Genomic DNA, 19,610 nt, shown 5'->3' with positions numbered 1-19,610 from the left:
ATCTGGAGTTTTTTTTAATGTTTATTTTTCAGAGAGAGAGAGAGAGACAGGACATGAGTAGGGAAGGGGCAGAGAGAGAGGGGGCGGTGAGAGAATAACAAGCAGGCTCTGAGCTGTCAGCATAGAGCCCAAGTCGGGGCTCTTACCCACGAATTGTGAGATCATGAACTAAGTCGAAGTTGTACGCTTCACTGACTGAGCCACCCGGGGGCCCCTTTAATCTGGAGACATTTGACAAGGATGACATTTAAAGCAATACTAAATAATTCGGAATGAAGACTTACCGTTGCCAGATCTAAAGGTGTCTGACCTTCCTGGTTCTTCATAGTTGGATCTGCACCGTGTGCTAGGAGTAGGGCACAGAGCTGTGTCCTTCCTTTCTGGGCTGCTTCATGGAGAGGAGTAAACGCCCACTTATCTGTTGCATTTACACACGTGTTGTATTTTATCAACAATGCTGCTATGTCCACATGCTGCAGAAAAACAAAGGACGTGAAGAGTTACAAATGAGACTGGAGAAGCTCCATCAGGTACGCTTGTTTTGTTTAACATTTCATTCCGTCTGTAGCTCTATTCTCATCCTCAATACACAGTCCTACTCTAGAAAAAACATACTTAGCCCATTCCTGTACTTTGGACTCCGTCTTTTCTTGCCTATAGAATCTCAATTTCACAATCACTCCTTTACCTTGTAATTCTTCACAGGTGCTTTAAAAATTTTTTCATATAACATAACATTTCCACATAGTCAGGTCTATCTTAAAAACAAACACAAGAAATGCAACTATTTCCTGACTCCAAGTTTCCTATTAAAGGTCTAGTCCACCTGTCAAACCAGTGTTCTTATTTGCTTCTCTTATCTTGCTATGTCCCTTCTAGTCCTCTGCACTCTGATCTATTTATTGAAACACACATCTCAACGAGTCTCCATGTTCTCTCTTCAGCCTTGGGGAAAGGTAATGTAACATAACAAAGCGATATTGGGTGAAGGACATCACAGCAGCAGACGCATTAACTGATAAGCTGGGGGTAAGGTTCTCACATGCTGAACTGTCACAGAGAAGAATAGAAAAGAAGGGCTACCTTTGAGAAATTGTGAAGGGAAAACTATTGGGCTTTAAAAAGACATGAACTACAGAGAAAGAAAAGTCAAAGATGACTGCCTCTCTTTTTGCAAAATTGGTCTAGAAGATTAAAAAAACAGAAGTGGAACTATTAACAGAAACGGAGTAGTTTAAGTGGGAATGTAAGAAAGTTAAGGTTCACTTGGGCGAAGTAGTTTTCGAGGTAAAATATCAAAGTAATGACGTTCCGTTAATGATCTGACACAAACGGCCGGAGCACAGATAAGGGCCTGTTTATTTACTCACTTAACGCTCTCTCATCACCTCCCCCGTCAAGCACATATTGGTGAACACCTACTCTGTGCCTGGCCCTGGGGGTAGGGGTCCTGGGGATCTGCAAAACAGAATGTCCAGCTGATAGCTACAGCCAGGTGATAAATGAACTCTCTAAGAAAAGGAATTCAGAAAGATGATTTCAAGGGGGATAAAACATCAAGAGAACAAAATGTGGGAAAAGGAGAGTGAAGGGTCCCCAGGGGAGACAAAAGGGGCAGTGGGAACAGAAGAACTATAAAGAGGCAGGACTGTGTAAGACAATGTAGGAGAAAGTTTCAAGGAGAGCAGTTTCTCTCAAATAGTACGTTCTACGTAGCAAAAAGTTTGTTTCTTCCCCAAAGTCCTCATAAAATAAGCTTCAGATAAGCAATTATGCAACAGTAATATTGATTCAACGATTGGGCTTCTGAGAATAATAAAAATAACTTTATTCTTATAAACATATCTAACTCACACTGCAATATATTGAAGCTTTTGTGAGAATGGGAAGAGATGGGGAAGGAAGGGAGAAACAGAAATATCCCAAGGCGAGATCTAGGGCACGCGTCTTCATGTTTTCTTTAAGACAGCCTTTGCTCTTTTGAAGACGCTCACCTCAAAAAGGACACTTTTTCTGAGGTTAATGTTAACGTTTTTAAAAGATAATACACGTACTCATTATTTCAGGAAAATAGTTTCAGAAAATAAAGAGAAGAAAATTTATTAGGAAAATACGAATCAAATAACTTCTAAGGAAACTCCCGCATTTGCTCTGAGAGTATAAGAAACAAAACAGGAGTAGAGGAACATAATGACATTAGGGCTTCTGAGAACAAGCTGTGTTTTGTGATCCTTTTGGGATTAAGAAAGATACATCATCATTATAAAACTGATTCCAACACAAAAGATAAAAACAGGTACCAACTGTGGCATTATCCAAATTACTTAAAACAAAACAATGGGGCGTCTGGGTGGCTCAGTGGGTTGAGCATCAGACTGCAGCTCAGGTCATGATCTCACGGTTTGTGAGTTCGAGCCCCGTGTCGGGCTCTGTGCTGACAGGTCAGAGCCTGGAGCCTGCTTCGGATTCTGTGTCTCCCTCTCTCTCTCAAAAATAATAAACAGAGCCGTGTTCTGTTTCTTTGTCTCTCTCTCTCAAAAACAGTAAATAAATGTTAACAATGGTTTTTAAATGTTTAAAACAAATCAAAACAAAAATTCAATCCCCAAAATGTATCTCCCTTATTCAAAGGATGTATGTTGAAAAGGGATAGCTCTTTTTGTTCAGCTAACCCAATGCATGGAATAACTTCATGCTTTTCCCTGGTAAGGTTACAGGGCATTCAAACAGTGCTTCTGATGGTTATTTTATGCTGCTCCCATGTGTACTGGCAGGATAATATAACTTGGTAGAGTAATTTGCATGGGTTTCCAAAATTAGATAGTCCAAGGAAAATTAGTGTAGGTGTGTAATATGAATTGTATACAAGTATATGGTATTTACTATTCAACTTTCTTTACACTGAATATATAGTTGATGCTTGGAGAAACCAATTACATGCTTGTTAACTCTGCTGACAAGCCTGTGAAAGAGCAATAAACAGGAAGGAGTGCATCACTACCAAAGTAGACAAAAAACACCATTCTTAAGTCTTCTATATGGCTACACCACGGGGGCAAAAACAGTAACTGAAATTTGAGGTTGACAAATGCAATAAATAAGCTACAGCTTAGTTCTATGCCATTTATAAGAACAAAGTACTGAACTGGAAGGTCTAGAAAAGGAACTGAACTCTGCTGGAATGTTTCCAGAAGAAAGAGCCAATTAAACATGGTTTCAGAATCCAGCTGAAACACAGAATGCTTTAAGTGACAGATACTACATAAATACTGTGAGGGCCTTAATTTAATTTTAGAAAGCTGGGAAGCTGGGAGAAGAGAAACATGCTTGGGCTCCAGTTAGAGCCATTTAATTGTATGAATGTCATGAAATCCGCCCAATATTATACACTTTGGACAAAGCGCTGAAAAATGAAAAAGTCAGCAAGTTGATTTATGAGGTAACAGAAAATCACATGCTTTGCAGTAAATAAATATCGAGGTCTTACATTTATTAATAGAAAAATGAACTGTCTTGTGTAAACATATATTAAAAATATAAGGCATTATAATACAAAACACTAAACAGGATAATGTATATTACCATTAATATACACTCTCATGAAATCTCTACCTTTTATTTACACTTCTTAAACTACGTGTTTCTCTGCTTAGAAAAACTGAGGTGGCAAAGTTCTTTCTGTATAAAATGGTTAAAGATCTACAGACAGCAGACTGAGCTCTCTAGAGGAAAAAAAGGTAAAATACAAGTCAAAGAATAATTACCAATAAATAACAGCTTAAGTAGCTTTATGTAATTTCACAGACACCTCACATGATTATTTTATCCCCAGGCTACCAGTCATTATGTCCTACTGAAGCCGGTTAGTCTGTGGCTATTTCACAGGGATACCGAGCTGGTCAAGCACACACATTACTCCTAGGACTGTGCGATGTCAGAGTGACACATACCCTTATTCTAACTAGTAGGATGGCCGTGGGGAGCGAGTTATCTTATAAGAAGAGTTATTAGCCCAGAGTTTAGAGTGCCTTAGGCTAGAGAATGCACGTTCCACATGCATGATCTCATCTAAAAGTCACAACAACCCCGAAAAGGAGGTCTCGGTATCTGAGTTCTACTAATGAGAAAACTGAGGATCAGAAAGATTAAGGCACTTCCTGAAGACTGCTGGGCTACTGAGTAAACGCCTAAAGACTAGATCGCAGATGTTCAGATCCTGGGTTCAGGTCTTTCCATTATACACGGCTGCCTGCAAGGGCTTGCTGGACTAAAACTCAAGAGTCATTTCTTGAAGAGTTGACAATGGCAAAGTGTACAGTATCAGCGAGAAGCCATGTAAGCAGGGACTATACCCAGGTAACACTATACCCAAAACTATTCTGCAAACAGCTTTATTTTTAACTTAGCAGTTTCTATTTCATATGAAGTACCACAAAAATCTCCACAAAACTGTTACTTCAGGGCAGTTTATCATAAACACCATACAGTCAGGCCAGGTTGGGCATCACTGGGATGAATACACTGTAACTAGTGTTTTGCCCCCTTAACCGAGGAATGTGGACTGAAATGGGGACCAGAGCCCTATGATTTCATTAAAATATCCAGCCAACACTCATTGCAACATGAATAAAAAGGGACTTTTGAAAGAAAAGAGATTTATATATCCAGACAATAAAAATATAATTATATTTACCTTTCAGTTAAAAGACAAAGTAGCTTTAAAAATTTTTATATTGTGTTCAACATTCGTCCTTGTTTTAAATCTACTAATTGAGATTGAGATAAAAACCGACTTGATATGGTTATTAACAATGGGTTAAACACTATACAAACTGCATTAGGTCAAATTAGTTTGTAGAGCAGAGATTCTCAATGGCGGGGATGATCTTACCTACCGTCAACTGAGAATCACTGTGGGAATCCTAAGGGATGTTACTGGGAGGGGGTACATGTTGCACATGCCAAATCTATGGCAAAAAAGAAAGCTCAAGAAACCACAAAGGTAAAGCTTTCAGTGAATAACAATACATAGTCATTAACTCACAGATAGTTGATTTTTGAATTTATAAGGTTAATACCAAAAGGACTTTTAATGACTCAAAAACTCCACCTACACAATGAGGTAAAAATAACTACTATAAACACATTTTCTAGCCTGTTAACATTGTTTAGTAGGAGGATGGGACAAACCATGTTGATCCAAACCTGTACCACATGCTCTTTACACAGCCTGCAGAATTTTCTGTTCATTTTTACTTCGATAAATTACCTTCATTTACACAGAGATGTAAATCTCTGGGATCACAGGGATGTGATCGCACACAGGATAGTATGAGAAGAGAGAATGAAACGAAAAAACGTCCACTATTTTTCTCCCATGGAGTTAGAAGGAGAGAGCAGATGGATGACAGTGAAGTAAGTTTATGACACAGAACAGTGGGTCTCTGCTCTGGACCCTGATTACATGACACCTCCCTCAGCTAATGGCAAGATGCTTCCAGGGAACAGGAAATAAGACAAGGTTGACCTGCGCACCGCACTTCCCATTAACCACAAGACAGAGAGCACTGGACATTTTGATTCTCTCATCGTACGAGTCACCAAATGACACATGTGTAAGTAACATCTCATACACCTTTCAGATCAGGAGGATGGAAATTAAAAGGTAAAATGCTTTATTTACTTTCCAAGCAAGTTTTACTTTCTTTGCTCTCTGTGACAGCTGCGACGGCTGTGACAGGGGAAAACTGACGGGACAGAGCTTATCCACAGCCACAATGTATAAAATGCACTGAAAAGCACATGGATCTATGTGGTCTACACACAACTGACAGTGTAAGCTTTATCAAGTCAGGGCAAGAACTACTTCTACTGCCACACCTATCCTTACTCCAAAGACTCTGCTTTGAGTTCTGCTGAATGCATCTGCTTTAGAAACTCTGAACTGAGGCTTTAGCAAACGGATTAGTGGAACACAGTATGGAGAGAAGGATCATGCTAAGAAGTGAACATTAATCTCCAAATGATACATATTTGTAGTTCTCACACAGAGGTAAAGAAATTCTACATAACTGCATAAGTAGGAAGTTAGCAGTAAATACTTAGCATACCTGGCCTTCAGGAGAAACATGGTGTACAGTGAAACTGGGCATCTTATATGAAGGAAAGTTAAAGGAAAATTTTAAAAAATCTCATTAAAGATAATCATCTTTGGACAGATTACTACAGTTTCAAGAGGATTTCAGTACTAATGATACATGTAGTAAGTCTGATAACTTTCAATTAATTTATGTGACATTTGGAAGTATAATAATTTTCTTTCCTGTCTGTGCAACTCAAAACTGGACTGTTCGTTTTTCTTAAGAGTATTCCCACTCAGACTGTCATCTCTCTGAAATACTGGTTTTTGCAGAGGGGATATGAGAAGATGAGGACATTCTTTATGAAGGGCAAGGGGGAAAGAGAATAAGAGGATACGGAAATCCCAATGATTAGGTTTTACTTAATAGTTTGTTAGGCTTCTGCAAATCCAGAGACTGTCCTCATCAGTAGTGATTCCAGCTGTGAGAACCCCTGGTATGTACACTCGGGCATCTGTGGGTTTTTACAGTCGACGGGGATTCAGTGAATGAACAGACAAGCACATGAGCATTCATCCTGTGGGATTATTCCTGTGTGACTCGGGCCTGAGTGGGCCTGGGTGACTTCCAGGCAGTCAGTTCCAACAGAGGTCATCAAGGCACCAACAGAGGTCATCAAGGCACTGCAATACACTCCCCTTCCTCATCCTCCTTCAGCGGATGGTTACAGTCAGAGTGCTTTGAGAACGGCTCTGGACTCTCACTGTAGGGCTTTAGCTACTCAATCAAATTCTATGAACCCACACGTACCACGAGCTCCACCTTTTACTTGCATGTTTTAAGATGTGGACGACAAACAAAAGCAAGCATCGTTTCCATGCCTGCAAATAAAAAGCCTCCTGGGTCTTACGGTTTCTAAAATCTACTAGGATCTATTATCTGTAATGATAAATATTAAATGAGTAGCCATTATACATCTATTACTGTGCTAGACAAATGTGAGGAGAACAGAGAGCTGAAAAGGGCATGGCCCTTGACCAAAAACATAGTTAAGCTTAACTGGGAAGTCCAGACACACTCTAGACAGTAAGATTAAAATTGTGCTAACTTACAGTGTTGCTTAGACATCTGCTTACTTCATGCACAGTATGTATTTGATAAAATAGTAAACATCAGTGAAGTTTCCTAGACTTGAAAGGTAGCATGCTCACCCCATAGGATGCTGCATTATGAAGAGGAATTAAACCGCCTTTGTCCTGGGCATTAACATCTGCTCCGTGCTCCAGAAGATACTCAGCCACTTCCAGGTTATTGTAGCCTGCTGTTAGAGTGGAAAAGGCGAACATGTCAGATGAAAAAACTATCTATACCTTTGCATATAAATAACAAGGGCTGGAAAATGTCACGATTTTAATATTTTCGGCTTACTGAACAGCTACTACTACTCTCACACGACTAAGAGCCTTTATGATAAGATGTTATATAAAATAATGTCAATCGAAAGCATTTTCCTATTTCTGTCCAGCATGTTCTTCATCTTCTTGGGAGCTGTGTCGGGTACCCGAGGCAGCGCCGCAAGCCCTGGGGGTGCTGTGGTGCCCACCTGCCAGGTGCAGAGGGGTCGAGTTCCTGCCCTGGGTGTCCCTGCAGTTGATGTTCTCCGGCGTGCAGAGCTTCTGCACCCTTGCCAGGCAGCCTTTCTTAGCCGCGTCCAGCAAGGCGGCATCTCCCCGTAGCAAGTCCTGGATGTCCGTGTCTCCCTCTTTTACCAAATCTAATGGTGTGTTTCCATCTCTGTTCTTTTTGGTTGGGTCTGCTCCATGCTAAAACAATGACAATAAGACAAACAAAACCAAGTGGGGTTGGTATTTTCTACAGTAGCTTTCTTAAGGTTTTTAAAATTTTTAACTTCACCTTCTCTCACCTAAGGAAAGGTATCTATATGTGTTTTGAAAAACAGGGACAATACCAGGCTTTACTTTGTAAATTCCCTTCTTAGTAATATGGTGGATCAGCTCTGGAACTACTTTTCAATGGAAAGTCCAAGTCTTAGGATCAATGGCTATCGTGAAGTCGGGAAGGGGCCGGGCACCTTTAATGTGTCATGTCATATACTTTCTCAGACAGCATGCTGTCTTTGGAAACCCCTTTTCCTTTTAAGAATGGTCTGGATATTACTTTTTGACCAGATTTAAGTGATATAAAGATATTTAGTGTATATCATGAGAAGGAAGTAAGAAGAGGAAGACAGACTGGTGGAAAAAGTACTTAATTCTAAATACAATCAATACAAAAGACTGCTTATTTTTTTACTATTTTCATTTTAAGTCTTAACACCTCACAAAAAATTAGGTATAAATGTATTAACAATTAATTTGATTTTAAAAGTTGAGTCATCTATACCTGCGACATGAAATGAATAAAAGTCAAGGATCTTTATTATGGGCCTGACAAACTGCTACCAGCCCACTGGAGAAATTCAGAATAAACCAAACCAGACAGTGAATTCATAGTGACCTGGAAGTTCTTTGTTTGTTTTTCCTGGAAGTTATTTCTTACCACCCAGTGAAGATAAAAATGGGCATCAAATACATTATTATTCTTAAGACTCATAAAAATATATTTGATGGCATAAAAGTGGTGAGGCAAGAAATCTATTTATATGTAACCAGCATAAGTTGTTTTTTTAGTTAAAAAAAGAGACAGAAAACTACACAAATATATGTCTAATCATTTTTTACATCTTTCAATTTAAAAAGAATACAAAATTGTAAGTTAGTTTCATATAACTATTAGTTTCTACTATTTTGTTTCTATTCCCCAAATTTATATGAATCCCTTTGTTTAAAGATTACTTTGTATTTTAATAAAAATCTAGTATTAAGGTTCTTAAAAGACATATATGTTTAATGTTTAATAATGAGCAATGAATTTGTTAATAATAATATAGCTACTAAGAAAAAAATCAAAGTTGATCAAAAAACTTGTTTTCCCTTGAACTATGTTTTCTGATATTAATGCCATAAGTATAAACAATGCAAATAAATGCATCTCTTTCCAAAACCTACCTTGATGAATTGTGATGAACTGAACTTATCAGAAAGATACTTCAGACACTATTCAAAGCTATGTAAGTATCATATCACACTTAAATATCCCCCTAAAACAGAAAATGGAAGCAATCTCTACAGCACTTATTGTACTTAATAATTTACTTTGATGTAATTTTACATACTAACCAAAAATTAAATTAATTACTTGATATTTTATAATTTTTAAAATTACATACTTTTAAAAGGAGCTTGCAGATTTCATATTTTCCTTTAGCGGCTGCTTCATGCAGAGGGGTAAATTTCCATAAGTCCGCCACATTGACAGAGGCCCCGTGCCTTACTAAAAGCTCAGCTACCTCATAGTGTCCATATGAACAAGCATTATGAAGGGGCACCAAGCCACTAAACGAAAGAAAAGTATTTTAAAAACATGTAACAGCTTTGCATTAAAATGACACTTATAATAAAAATAATGTAATTTTTCTTTGGCGGTGACTATACTGAACACTCACTTAAAAAGAAAGAATTCCCCTTGGGTCTTGAAGATACAGTCACCTATTTTCAGGATTAAGAATTTCAAAAACACCCCTTTCAATACAAGGATTTTCCCTGGCTTCTTGGTGATGGATAGAAATTTCACAGCAATCCTGTGCTTCGAATACATACAGATATACCCAGAGAAAAGGTTCTATCATGATATATTTTTTAATTAAAAAAATTTTAAAGTTTTTTTTTATTTTGAGAGAGAGTGTGCAAGCAGGGGCGGGGCAGGGAGAGAGAATGCCAAGCAGGCTCCGCACTGCCAGCAGGGAGCCTGATATGGGGCTCAAACCCACAAACTGTGAGATCAGGACCGGAGCTGAAATCAAGAGCCAGATGCTCAACCGACTGAGCCACCCGACAGCCCCTCCATCATAATACTTTCAATTCAGGTTTCGTCCTGCTGATATGAAAAGCAATACTACAAGGTGATTTCAGGAATAATAATCAATAATCTGGTTTCATCCAGTCAGCTTTTCTTCATTTGGGTTTTCCTAAAATGGTATGCCTATTTATGAAATAGACAATAAAATGTAACTGATTTACTTAGGCAAGTTCTACCTTTTGTCTTTGGTTTTTATTTCTGAATTCCTAATAATTCAGCAGTGGCTTCTATGCAAGATTTAATATTTAGGTGTCAAGCAATGAAAACTCAAAATGCAAGTGATACAGGAACCGTAGTATTTGGTGAGGAAAATAACGACACCAACCATAAACTCCAGTTGCGTGAGAAACTCCAGCTGCCTCAGCTCATGAACAAAGTATTCTGAGGTAAGTCTAAGCTCTGGTTAGAGGCACTTGGCATCTAAAAGAATACAAAAGCTGTTCCCATAAAGAGAGTGCAACAGAAGGATATGCTTATGTTGCACTTAAACCATGACAAAACAAGGTATCAAACGCCTTTTTATTTAGAGAGCAGCAATTTTTTTTTAATATTCTGAGATCAAAAATACTAAGTGTTAACTAAAATGGTCAGTAGAAATAAATGCTGGTTGCTCTCCAGTGGTCTACAAACTTCAAGTCTGATGTGTCCCTTTTAAAGGATAAATCCATAATGGCTAATTAAGTCTAAATTGTATGGTTTAATTCTACAGTACTCTGATATGTAATTGCACAGAAAAGTGCTTGCTTATTTCTATTTTGAGATGATATGAAATTAACTCAGAATATGGAAGCTCATTTCAGTTAAAACTTCCTTCTTACATTTCTAATTAGCTGCCATGGCTGCTTTAAACTGTGACTAGATAAATTAAAATAATTTAGTAAACTAACAGAGAAGTACAGAATATCTGAATTAGTAAAAATAAAATTATGTGTCTATTAATACCAATGACTTTGGGACGGATGGCTTCTTTTGGGAAGAGATTACACATTTTTAATGGCAAAAACAAAAAAGGACAAACAATAAATTACAAATGATGTAAACACATTCATACAATACAATAAAATACTATTATAGGCATTAAAAAGATGAGATGAACAATTAAGTATTGATATGGAAAGACATTCAAGATCTACTACTGGGTGAGAAAGCAAATTACAAAGTGGGCTGCATGAAATGGCCTCATCACTTATGTTAAAAACGAGCACGATACTCACTGATTTATGCTTTTAAAAAATTTGGAGGATTACAACAAAATTTTTATCTAGAANTCATGGTTTGCTTCTCTCCCTTTCCCCCACCATTTCCGCCCTTCTTCTCCCCCTTGTTCCTCCGTCAAGTTCCTCCTAATCCTCCTATACGTGCAAACATATGCTGAGTGTACGTTTCTATTAATGCTTTACATTTTAAAAAAGGTGCATCACTTTTTTAACAGGGAAACAAATCTGAGACTTCAAAAAAATTTAACAGTTTTCAAGTCCCAAACAGCTAAATTCTAGCACCTACCCTTTGTCTTTGGCGTGGACATCGGCCCCGTGGTGTAGAAGGTATTCCACAACAGACACACGATTGTAGCCTGCTGCGAAGTGCAGAGGTGTAGAATGCCGACCCTCCAAATCTCTGCAATTCACATTTTGAGGGCTGCAAAGTTGCTTTAGTGACACACACACAAACACACAAAGAACATTAGTATTTATTCATAGGTTTTGCTCCAAAATACCGCAGGCATCTTGGATACACTGTAATTTTCTAATGAATATTTATTTCCAAAGATTAGATCATGCAAGTCATGTTTAAAACTCAGCACTATGCCTGGCTTCACAGTGTCTACAAATGTTCTTACTGTTTACAGAGTAATTTAATCTTTTTTTCCCCATCATTTCCTGGCCAAAATCCTAATCAAAGAGAACTAAACCCATAATAAAGTAAGAATTTCCAAGGCAAATGATGCCTTCATTTTTTATCCTCACAGGGCTTTCCTCCGAGACTGACTGCCACAGCGTGTCTGCCGGTTCCGCACGCTGTCAGCCATTCCTTCCTGGAGCAAGACCAACCCCGACTGACTGCAGAACCACCCAGAGTGCCCATCTCTGCGGATGTGGCAAGCTAAGAGCCTCCAGGGCAACTGCATTACGTCTGCCTGGACTACCCACTCGGCCTTCTGCCCCACTACAGCATGCCAGGCAGTCACCAGTGCTTGACCTGATCTCTGGGCGATGTCTGTCTGACTCTGAGTCAGACTGATTCCAATCATGGTCTGGTGTTTCGCCTTCCCTTTTACCTCCTTCCAAATGCTACTGTTTCAGCACAAGCTCCATTCTGTCTGCTTACACCGCAGTGGGAGGACGCAAAGGAGGGCTGGTGGGCTGTGCCACTGGCGGTGATAGATGAATTATAGTAATAATATGTGAATAATAATCCACAATTTACAAAGCATCTCGTATTCTTTCAGTGAGAGAGAATTACTGTCTAGCTGAGAAGCTGCTCATCATCTCCACCTTATGGATAAATACACCAAGGTTCAGAAAGGCTAAGGAGCTTGTCTTTTTTCATAGAGTCGGCAAGGTCAAGGGTACAATGAAGACTCAAACCCGATTTTCCTGATTTGTCATCTCTTGATCTTTCTGCTCTATCTTTGCTTACTGTCTTAATTACCCGCATTCAGGGAAGTGATGCGAAGAAAGGTAACAGAAGAAGTCAAAAAAGCCGAGAGAACAGTGACATTTTCTAGGCTATGAGGTATGATGGCAGGGCTTTCCAGGCATTTGACAATCTTGCTGCCACTCCTGCCACTGTAATGAGCTATCATTATATAAAAACTAAGAACCTGGAAGGCACCTGCTTCTGCAGACTTACTGGGTAGGCACCTTCAATGTTGGGAGAGTAGAAACAGGCTTTTCAGGTGGTACAAGGCTCACATGCCAGAGGGAAGTCTGGGCCATGAGAGAGAGCCTACGATCTCATCAGCTCTATGTGGAGAAGCCCCAGACTCTAAACTCTGAGGAGTCATTGTCACCTGGCCAGGTCATATATCGTACCCTCTCACTGACAAGTGAATCTGTGGCTACATTAATACATAAACTATAGAATCAAAAAACAAAATGAAATATAAATGAATACATAAAGTAAAAAGAAAGGATACAAACACTGGTAGCAAACGCCTTCTAGTGGTATCTTACATGATTAAAGCTGCTTTGTGTTGCTGCTGGTGTTTCTTCAGGCTATTATACTCTAAATTCATTTTTTTTTTCCTTGCAGAGAATACTGGCAAGAGGGATGAGGTCGGGAAAAAAGCACACCTCATTTTGCCAGCTTACAAAAATAAAAGCCCATTCTGCTTATTGAATATTTGATTTCTAATATTTGGACGTTCTTTATTCTCTGTTCAATTTCACTTACCTTTTGAATGCCAAAGCATCCTGGCATCCTTCTCACCTGGTCTCCATAATTTCAAATACTTTACTCAGCAGACAGCCTTGCTTCTAATCCTATTTTTTAAAAGATACTGTCTGAAGTCTCGAGGGAAAGCAACCCACCCCAGTTAATTCTCAATCTGTGCTGTGCTTTTCTTCTTCCACTTCCATTCCATTTATACAAATATATTTGGCCTTTACTGTGAATAGAATGGTTAGGAAACCTGAAAGCTGTGGTATATTTGCCTATCAGTACATACAGAACATATGGAATTAAAAACTACATATATGGAAAATACTAAACTATTAATTTAATGATAATGGGCACATGTGGTAAGTCTGGAGCCGAGATTATCATGCTGCGGTGCAGAAAAGGAGTCCTAATCACTTTTCTATTTAAAGATTTTTTTAAAAAGTTTATTTATTTTGAGAGGCAGAAAGAGTGCGCAAGAGGGAGAGTGTGTGACGCACGAGTAGGGGAGGAGTAGGAAGGGAGAGAGAGAATCCCAAGCAGGCTCAGGCTCTGTGGTGTCAGCACAGAGGCCGACACAGGGTTTGGTCCCAGGAACCCGGAGATCATGACCTGAGCTGAAACCCAGAGTCAGACACTTAAACAACTGAGCTACCCAGGCGCCCCTAAAGATTTTCTTTTATTAGGATACATTTCAAATGATAAGAAGTATGTAATTTTAATTAAGGGAAAAAAAGTACATAATTTTAGATCTAAGAGAATTTTAAAATTTCTCCCCAGTGGCCATTACAATAAAATTTACTATTTTCCTTCAAATAATTTAGATGTTCATGTAAGATGGAAATGATGTTAGAAATGGCCACATACTGAAACAAAAATAAAATTTCTAGGCAACAGAACTTGAAAGCATTTGCTGTCATTTTCTAGTAATACACAGCAGTAAGAATGCTAAAAGTAGTTTGTTAAAAACCACAAAAAGAGGTTACTTCATAAGAAGTGACAAAGTTTAGTTTGTAAAAATTAACCTGTTATGGCCATCAGTGCCAATTTCACATTAGCTTTTCTTAAAAAAAAAAAAAAAAAGATTACAAACAAGACAAAGAACCAAGAACCAAATGCTGCTTCTTTCTATCATCCCTGCAGGAGTGGTTACAGATAGGAAGAGTGCTTTTTTAAAAAAAATATTCAAGATCAGACTATTATTTCATAAATCTATAACCATGTTTCTATACCACAAATAAAGGCTATTAAAATTTTCCTGGCAAGCAGAGTTACATAGAAAAGAAAATCCATCCTCTGTACATAAGTAATTCCAAATGGTTGTAGGATCATAAGAATACTTTCCTAGAGCAATTGTGAGAGTCTCCTGGAAAAGCTGAAGAAATTTCAGAAATTTCAAAAATTGTTTTGAAATTTATAGTAATATTACCTGGGCTTGAACTAGCTTGGAAATTTACAAATGTGGCCAAAAATAACAGTTTCATTAATGTAACTGAAAATAAAAGAGCTTTCATATAATCAGAAGAAAAGTGACTAAAATTGGTTTAATAGATATAAAGCACAGACTAGGAAATCTTCCTGCTTTATGGATCGACTTGGTTCTTCCCTTTTATTGTTTGGAATTTAATTGTTTCACTTAGAAGCTTAAAATGAATTGGTTAGCAAAGTTCAACTGTGCCACGTGAGATGTGAAAAGCACTGATTTACCTTCACAGTTTCCAAGTCTCCAGCTTTAGATGCCTCTAAAAGTCGATAGTCAACGTCAGAAGTTCGTATAGGTGTACTTTCTGAATAAAAGAGAAGAAAGATTAGTGTTAATTTTTAAGGAATCACAGAGTTAAGAAGGGAAAATTACTTGGTGAATGGAAAAAGAGATTAAGGGGTCAGAAATTCCTGAGATCTAATCTACAGATTTTTGTAAATTGTTTTCAGATAAGAAAAAAGCGGCTTATTTCGATTAACATCCATCTCATCCTAAGCTACATTAAAAAAAAAAGTATTTATTTTGAGAGAGAGTGAGAGAGAGATCAGGGCGGGGAGGGGGTTAAAGAGGGAGAGAGAGAGAGAGAGACAGATTTCAAGCAAGCTCTATGTTGTCAGCCCAGAGCCCAACATGGGGCTTGAATTTACAAATTGTGAGATTGTGACCTGAGCCCAGATCAAGAGTTGGATGCTTAACGGACTGAGCTACGCAGGCACCACTATCCTAAGCTACATTTAAATAAATTCAAAGACACATAAATCCTCTCCATCCCTACTATTCTAGCCTTCAAATCTTCTGGCCAAAACTTGGCAAAGGGGAATAAAGAAACCTAGAACACAGTATCAAGCACATCTTTATGATACTTTGGTCTTACAAAGTGCTGTAGCAAAAGCTTTGCTGTTGATTCTGTTGTGCAAACCTAGGGAAAGACCACTCAACTTTTCAGTACTCAATGCTTAGCCTTTTTCTTTTTGGACTCAACTTTCTCAATATGAAACAGAAGTACTACTCCTAAAATTAATGATCTTAAAAAATATAATCAGTATACTAAAATTCACATTAACTCATATTTATTGAATGGCTTCAGGGAAATGCAATTAAAAATGTCTGAACAATTGGGAGGCATGACACAAATGCCAAATGGAATAATCAGATTAGGCCGTTAGGTCTAGAAAAGTATGAGGTTAACGAATGAAGTGTTTTGATTAATATAAACCAAAAATTCATTACATATTGGCCCAAATAAAAAATTTTTTAAAGAAAACAATGCACAAATATGTCACTCAAAATATGTTTGTGGACATTACATGTGGCCTTTATAATGCGCATATGTATACACACTCACCTAATACAAAAGGAGTGAAGTCTAGGAGACTTGGATTTTAAGGGTAATGATGGCCAAATCACTTCACAGCTTAGTTTTCACACCAATAAAGTGAGTGTTGAGTTCCCTTATATCCTCTTTCAGATTTAAGACTACATTATCTTGTGATCAAAGAGCCTTTCTTGAGTCCACTGTCTACACGGGAAGAGTAAGTGATGCTATGAAAAGGTTTTAGATTTCAGAATAACTTCAGCTCTTTCTAAAGTGCTTCATTCAGGAAGAGTGGCTTTTATAGCATAAGGTATGAGAACTCTTCCATAAAAGTTAAACTGTGTTTAATTAGTCATGGTAATACTTAGCAGATAAAATGCTAAGATTAAAGGGAGGAAAGGAGAGTATTTCATATAATGAAGTACATTTTTGAAACATTAGTAAGTACTTTTCTTAAGATGAGAGTTTATTACTCATTAGTTTGGAGAACTGTTGAGGAAAGAAATCAGGTCTTGCTCATCAGAAAGCATTTGCTGAACGGACCTCCGCGCTATTTTATATTGCGGTCAGTGTGTCTGGCCCACCATTGCTCTTTCTTTGGTTGCCTTTATCCTGTTCTCTGTTGTCTCATTTGCCTCCTTTCTCGTTGTGTATGGTATTGCTGCATTGATGGGTGAGTCACGTCTCTGTGACAGTAATTCGGGAGGTTGGTGAAGCTCATTGAAACATCCTTTGGATATCTATAGGTAATATTTTTGGTTTACCACTTCAACAAAATGAAATGACAATTGTTTATGTATATAGAGTTAGAACTTTGGGTATTTTCAGATTCTAGCATTTGAAGGATACAATTCATATGGATAAGTGTTTTAATTCTATGAATTATTTCTAACTGGAGTATTGGTCTTGATACAGACTACTTGCAAAGGGTTATAATTTTACAAAAAAGCAAAAATTTTTATGCAAATATAAAAATACTTCTGAGAACTATGGAGAAATTGTTACTCCTTGTCAAAGAGTAGAAGGTAGCTATTTAAAGATATTGATTAATTACTATAGAAATTGTAGAGCTTTGCATCCATTATAAATCCTGAACAGGCTTAGAAGAGATTCATTTTTAGAAACAATGGGACCAAAGTAGTAGCTGCAAGGATATATATACACTCCAGGAGCTTTATACAAAGAGAAACAGAATTGAAAGGATATAAAAATGAAGTGAAAAGTTTTTACATAGGTAAAAGAAGAGTAGCTGAGAGTCGAAGTACTGTATTAGTAAATTCCTTTGTAAGCACACTGGCTTTTGCAGAGTATGAAATTAAAGATTTCACCTAGAGTCAAAGGCTAAAGATAAACTTCTAATTTTTTCTCCAATTCTATTCTGGCTCACCAGAATTTAGGACAGGACAGGACAGGAAAGGACACGACCCAAACTTAAAGTTTCAAATGCTGAAGGCACTTTATTATTATTAAAAAAAAAAAAAAATCTCCTGTAGACTGGCAGTTAACTGGACTGGCAATAGGTCTTACTGACTTATTTCAATGTGCAAATGTAAGTGGGGATTTCAGTGTTTAATTTAGCTATTTTAAATCCCCAAATCCTTACCTCTATAAATAATTAGGTAAAAGTAATGGAATAATCATACTGGAATATACAGTCAGAATAATTCATGCTAGGGCACCTGGGTGGCTCAGTCGGTTGAGCATCTGACTTCGGTTCAGGTCATGATCTTGCAGCTCACATCAGGCTCTGTGCTGATAGCTCAGGGCCTGGAGCCTGCTTCAGATTCTGTCTCTCTCTCTCTGCCTCTCCCCCATCACACTCTCTCTCTCAAAAATAAACAAACATTTAAAAAAAAATATTTTGGGGCGTCTGGGTGGCTTAGTCGGTTAAGCGTCAGACTTTCGCTTAGGTCATGATCTCGCGGTTGGTGGGTTCGAGCCCCGCGTCAGGCTCTGTGCTGACTGCCAGCTCAGAGCCTGGAGCCTGTTTCAGAGTCTGTATCTCCCTCTCTCTCTCTGACCCTCCCCTGCTCATGCTGTCTCTCTCTCTCCCCTAGAAATAAAAATATTAAAAAAAAAAGAAAAGAATATTTCATGCAAGGTCTAGCCTAAATGTACTATTTAAAAGAACTATCGTGATGCTGGGAATATTCTTTATCTATGCTAATATAGTAGCCACTAGTCACATGTGGCTAGGACAACTGATGAACAGATTTAAAACTTTTATTTAATTTTAATTAATTTAAATTTAGCCACATGTAGCTAGTAGCTACTATATTGGACAGAGCAGATATAGAGAAAGCAGGTCTGGAGAAAAAAGTCAAATCTTCTGAAAGCATGTTTTAAAATTCTGGTTTATTGGGGCACCTGGGTGGCTCAGTCAGTTAAGCGTCTGACTTTGGCTGAGGTCATGATCTCACGATTCTTGAGTTCGAGCTCTGCATGGGGCTCTGTGCTGACAGCTCGGAGCCTGGAGTCTGCTTTGGATTCTGTGTCTCCCTCTCTCCGCCCCTCCCCCACTCACACTGTCTCTCTCCCTCTTTCTCTCAAAAATAAACATTTAAAAATAAATAAATAAAATTCTGGTTTATAAAAAAGCTATCAGACATTAATTTTGACATAAATATTGCCAACAGTTTACAATTAAAACTTTATTCTATTTTTAAAGTATTTATTTATTTTGAGAGAAAGAGAGAGAAAAAGAGCAAGCACACAAGTGGGGAAGGAGCACAGAGAGAGAAAGAAAGAGTCCCAAGCAGGACCTGCACTGTCAGTACAGAGCCTGATGTGGGGCTTGAACCTATGAACCATGAGATCATGACCTGAGCTGAGACCAAGAATTGGACACGTAACCGACTGAGCCACCCAGGCGCCCCCAATTCAAACTTTATTAATGTAAACTATTGGCAATAACTGACTTGGGAGCTAGAAGTGCAGGTTTCTAAAACTGGATCTTAAACCTGGTAGCAGCATTATTATTTAAATGTATCTTTAAAAAAATGTTGCCCAGAACAGTACTCCAATAACCTGGTATACATCCTATATGACTGATGCATTCTTTTAGAAGTCATCACAGATATAACCTGAAATTGGATTAGTAAATTTAGGTATAATCAAAAAGTCCAGCTAGTACATGGTCCACTGACTATAGATACACAAGTTACTCATAGAAATATTAGTTTAAAAAATTGTTATCCTCGGGGTGCCTGGGTGGTTTAGTTGGTTGCGTGACTGATTCTTGATTTCAGCTCAGGTCATGATCCCAGGGTTGTGAGATCAAGCCCTGCTCAGCACGGAGCCTGCTTAAGATTCTCTCTCCTTCCCTCCCTCCCTCTCTCTCTTTCTGCTGCTCTCTCCCACTCATGCGTGTGTG

At 38.1% G+C, this 19,610-nt stretch overlaps 1 protein-coding gene across 1 annotated transcript in view; it reads right to left on the bottom strand.

Annotated features, from left to right (window-relative positions):
- TNKS (tankyrase) overlaps nt 1-19,610 on the bottom strand; it is a 207,771-nt gene that overhangs the window by 32,545 nt on the left and 155,616 nt on the right. Inside the window, exons 13-18 of the mRNA XM_077772826.1 lie at nt 15,147-15,226; nt 11,562-11,707; nt 9,370-9,535; nt 7,684-7,903; nt 7,292-7,401; nt 285-473 (exon numbers count right to left, since the gene is read on the bottom strand). Coding sequence (XP_077628952.1) covers nt 285-473; nt 7,292-7,401; nt 7,684-7,903; nt 9,370-9,535; nt 11,562-11,707; nt 15,147-15,226 — 911 coding nt within the window. The remainder of the gene's footprint in view (nt 1-284; nt 474-7,291; nt 7,402-7,683; nt 7,904-9,369; nt 9,536-11,561; nt 11,708-15,146; nt 15,227-19,610) is intronic.

Source organism: Crocuta crocuta, unplaced genomic scaffold (genome assembly GCF_008692635.1).
Source record: "Crocuta crocuta isolate KB4526 unplaced genomic scaffold, BGI_CrCroc_1.0 scaffold140, whole genome shotgun sequence".
In the NCBI taxonomy this organism is placed as follows: domain Eukaryota; kingdom Metazoa; phylum Chordata; class Mammalia; order Carnivora; family Hyaenidae; genus Crocuta; species Crocuta crocuta.
Note: the sequence above shows the minus strand (reverse complement) of the source record. Positions and strands in the feature narration are given on the sequence as shown.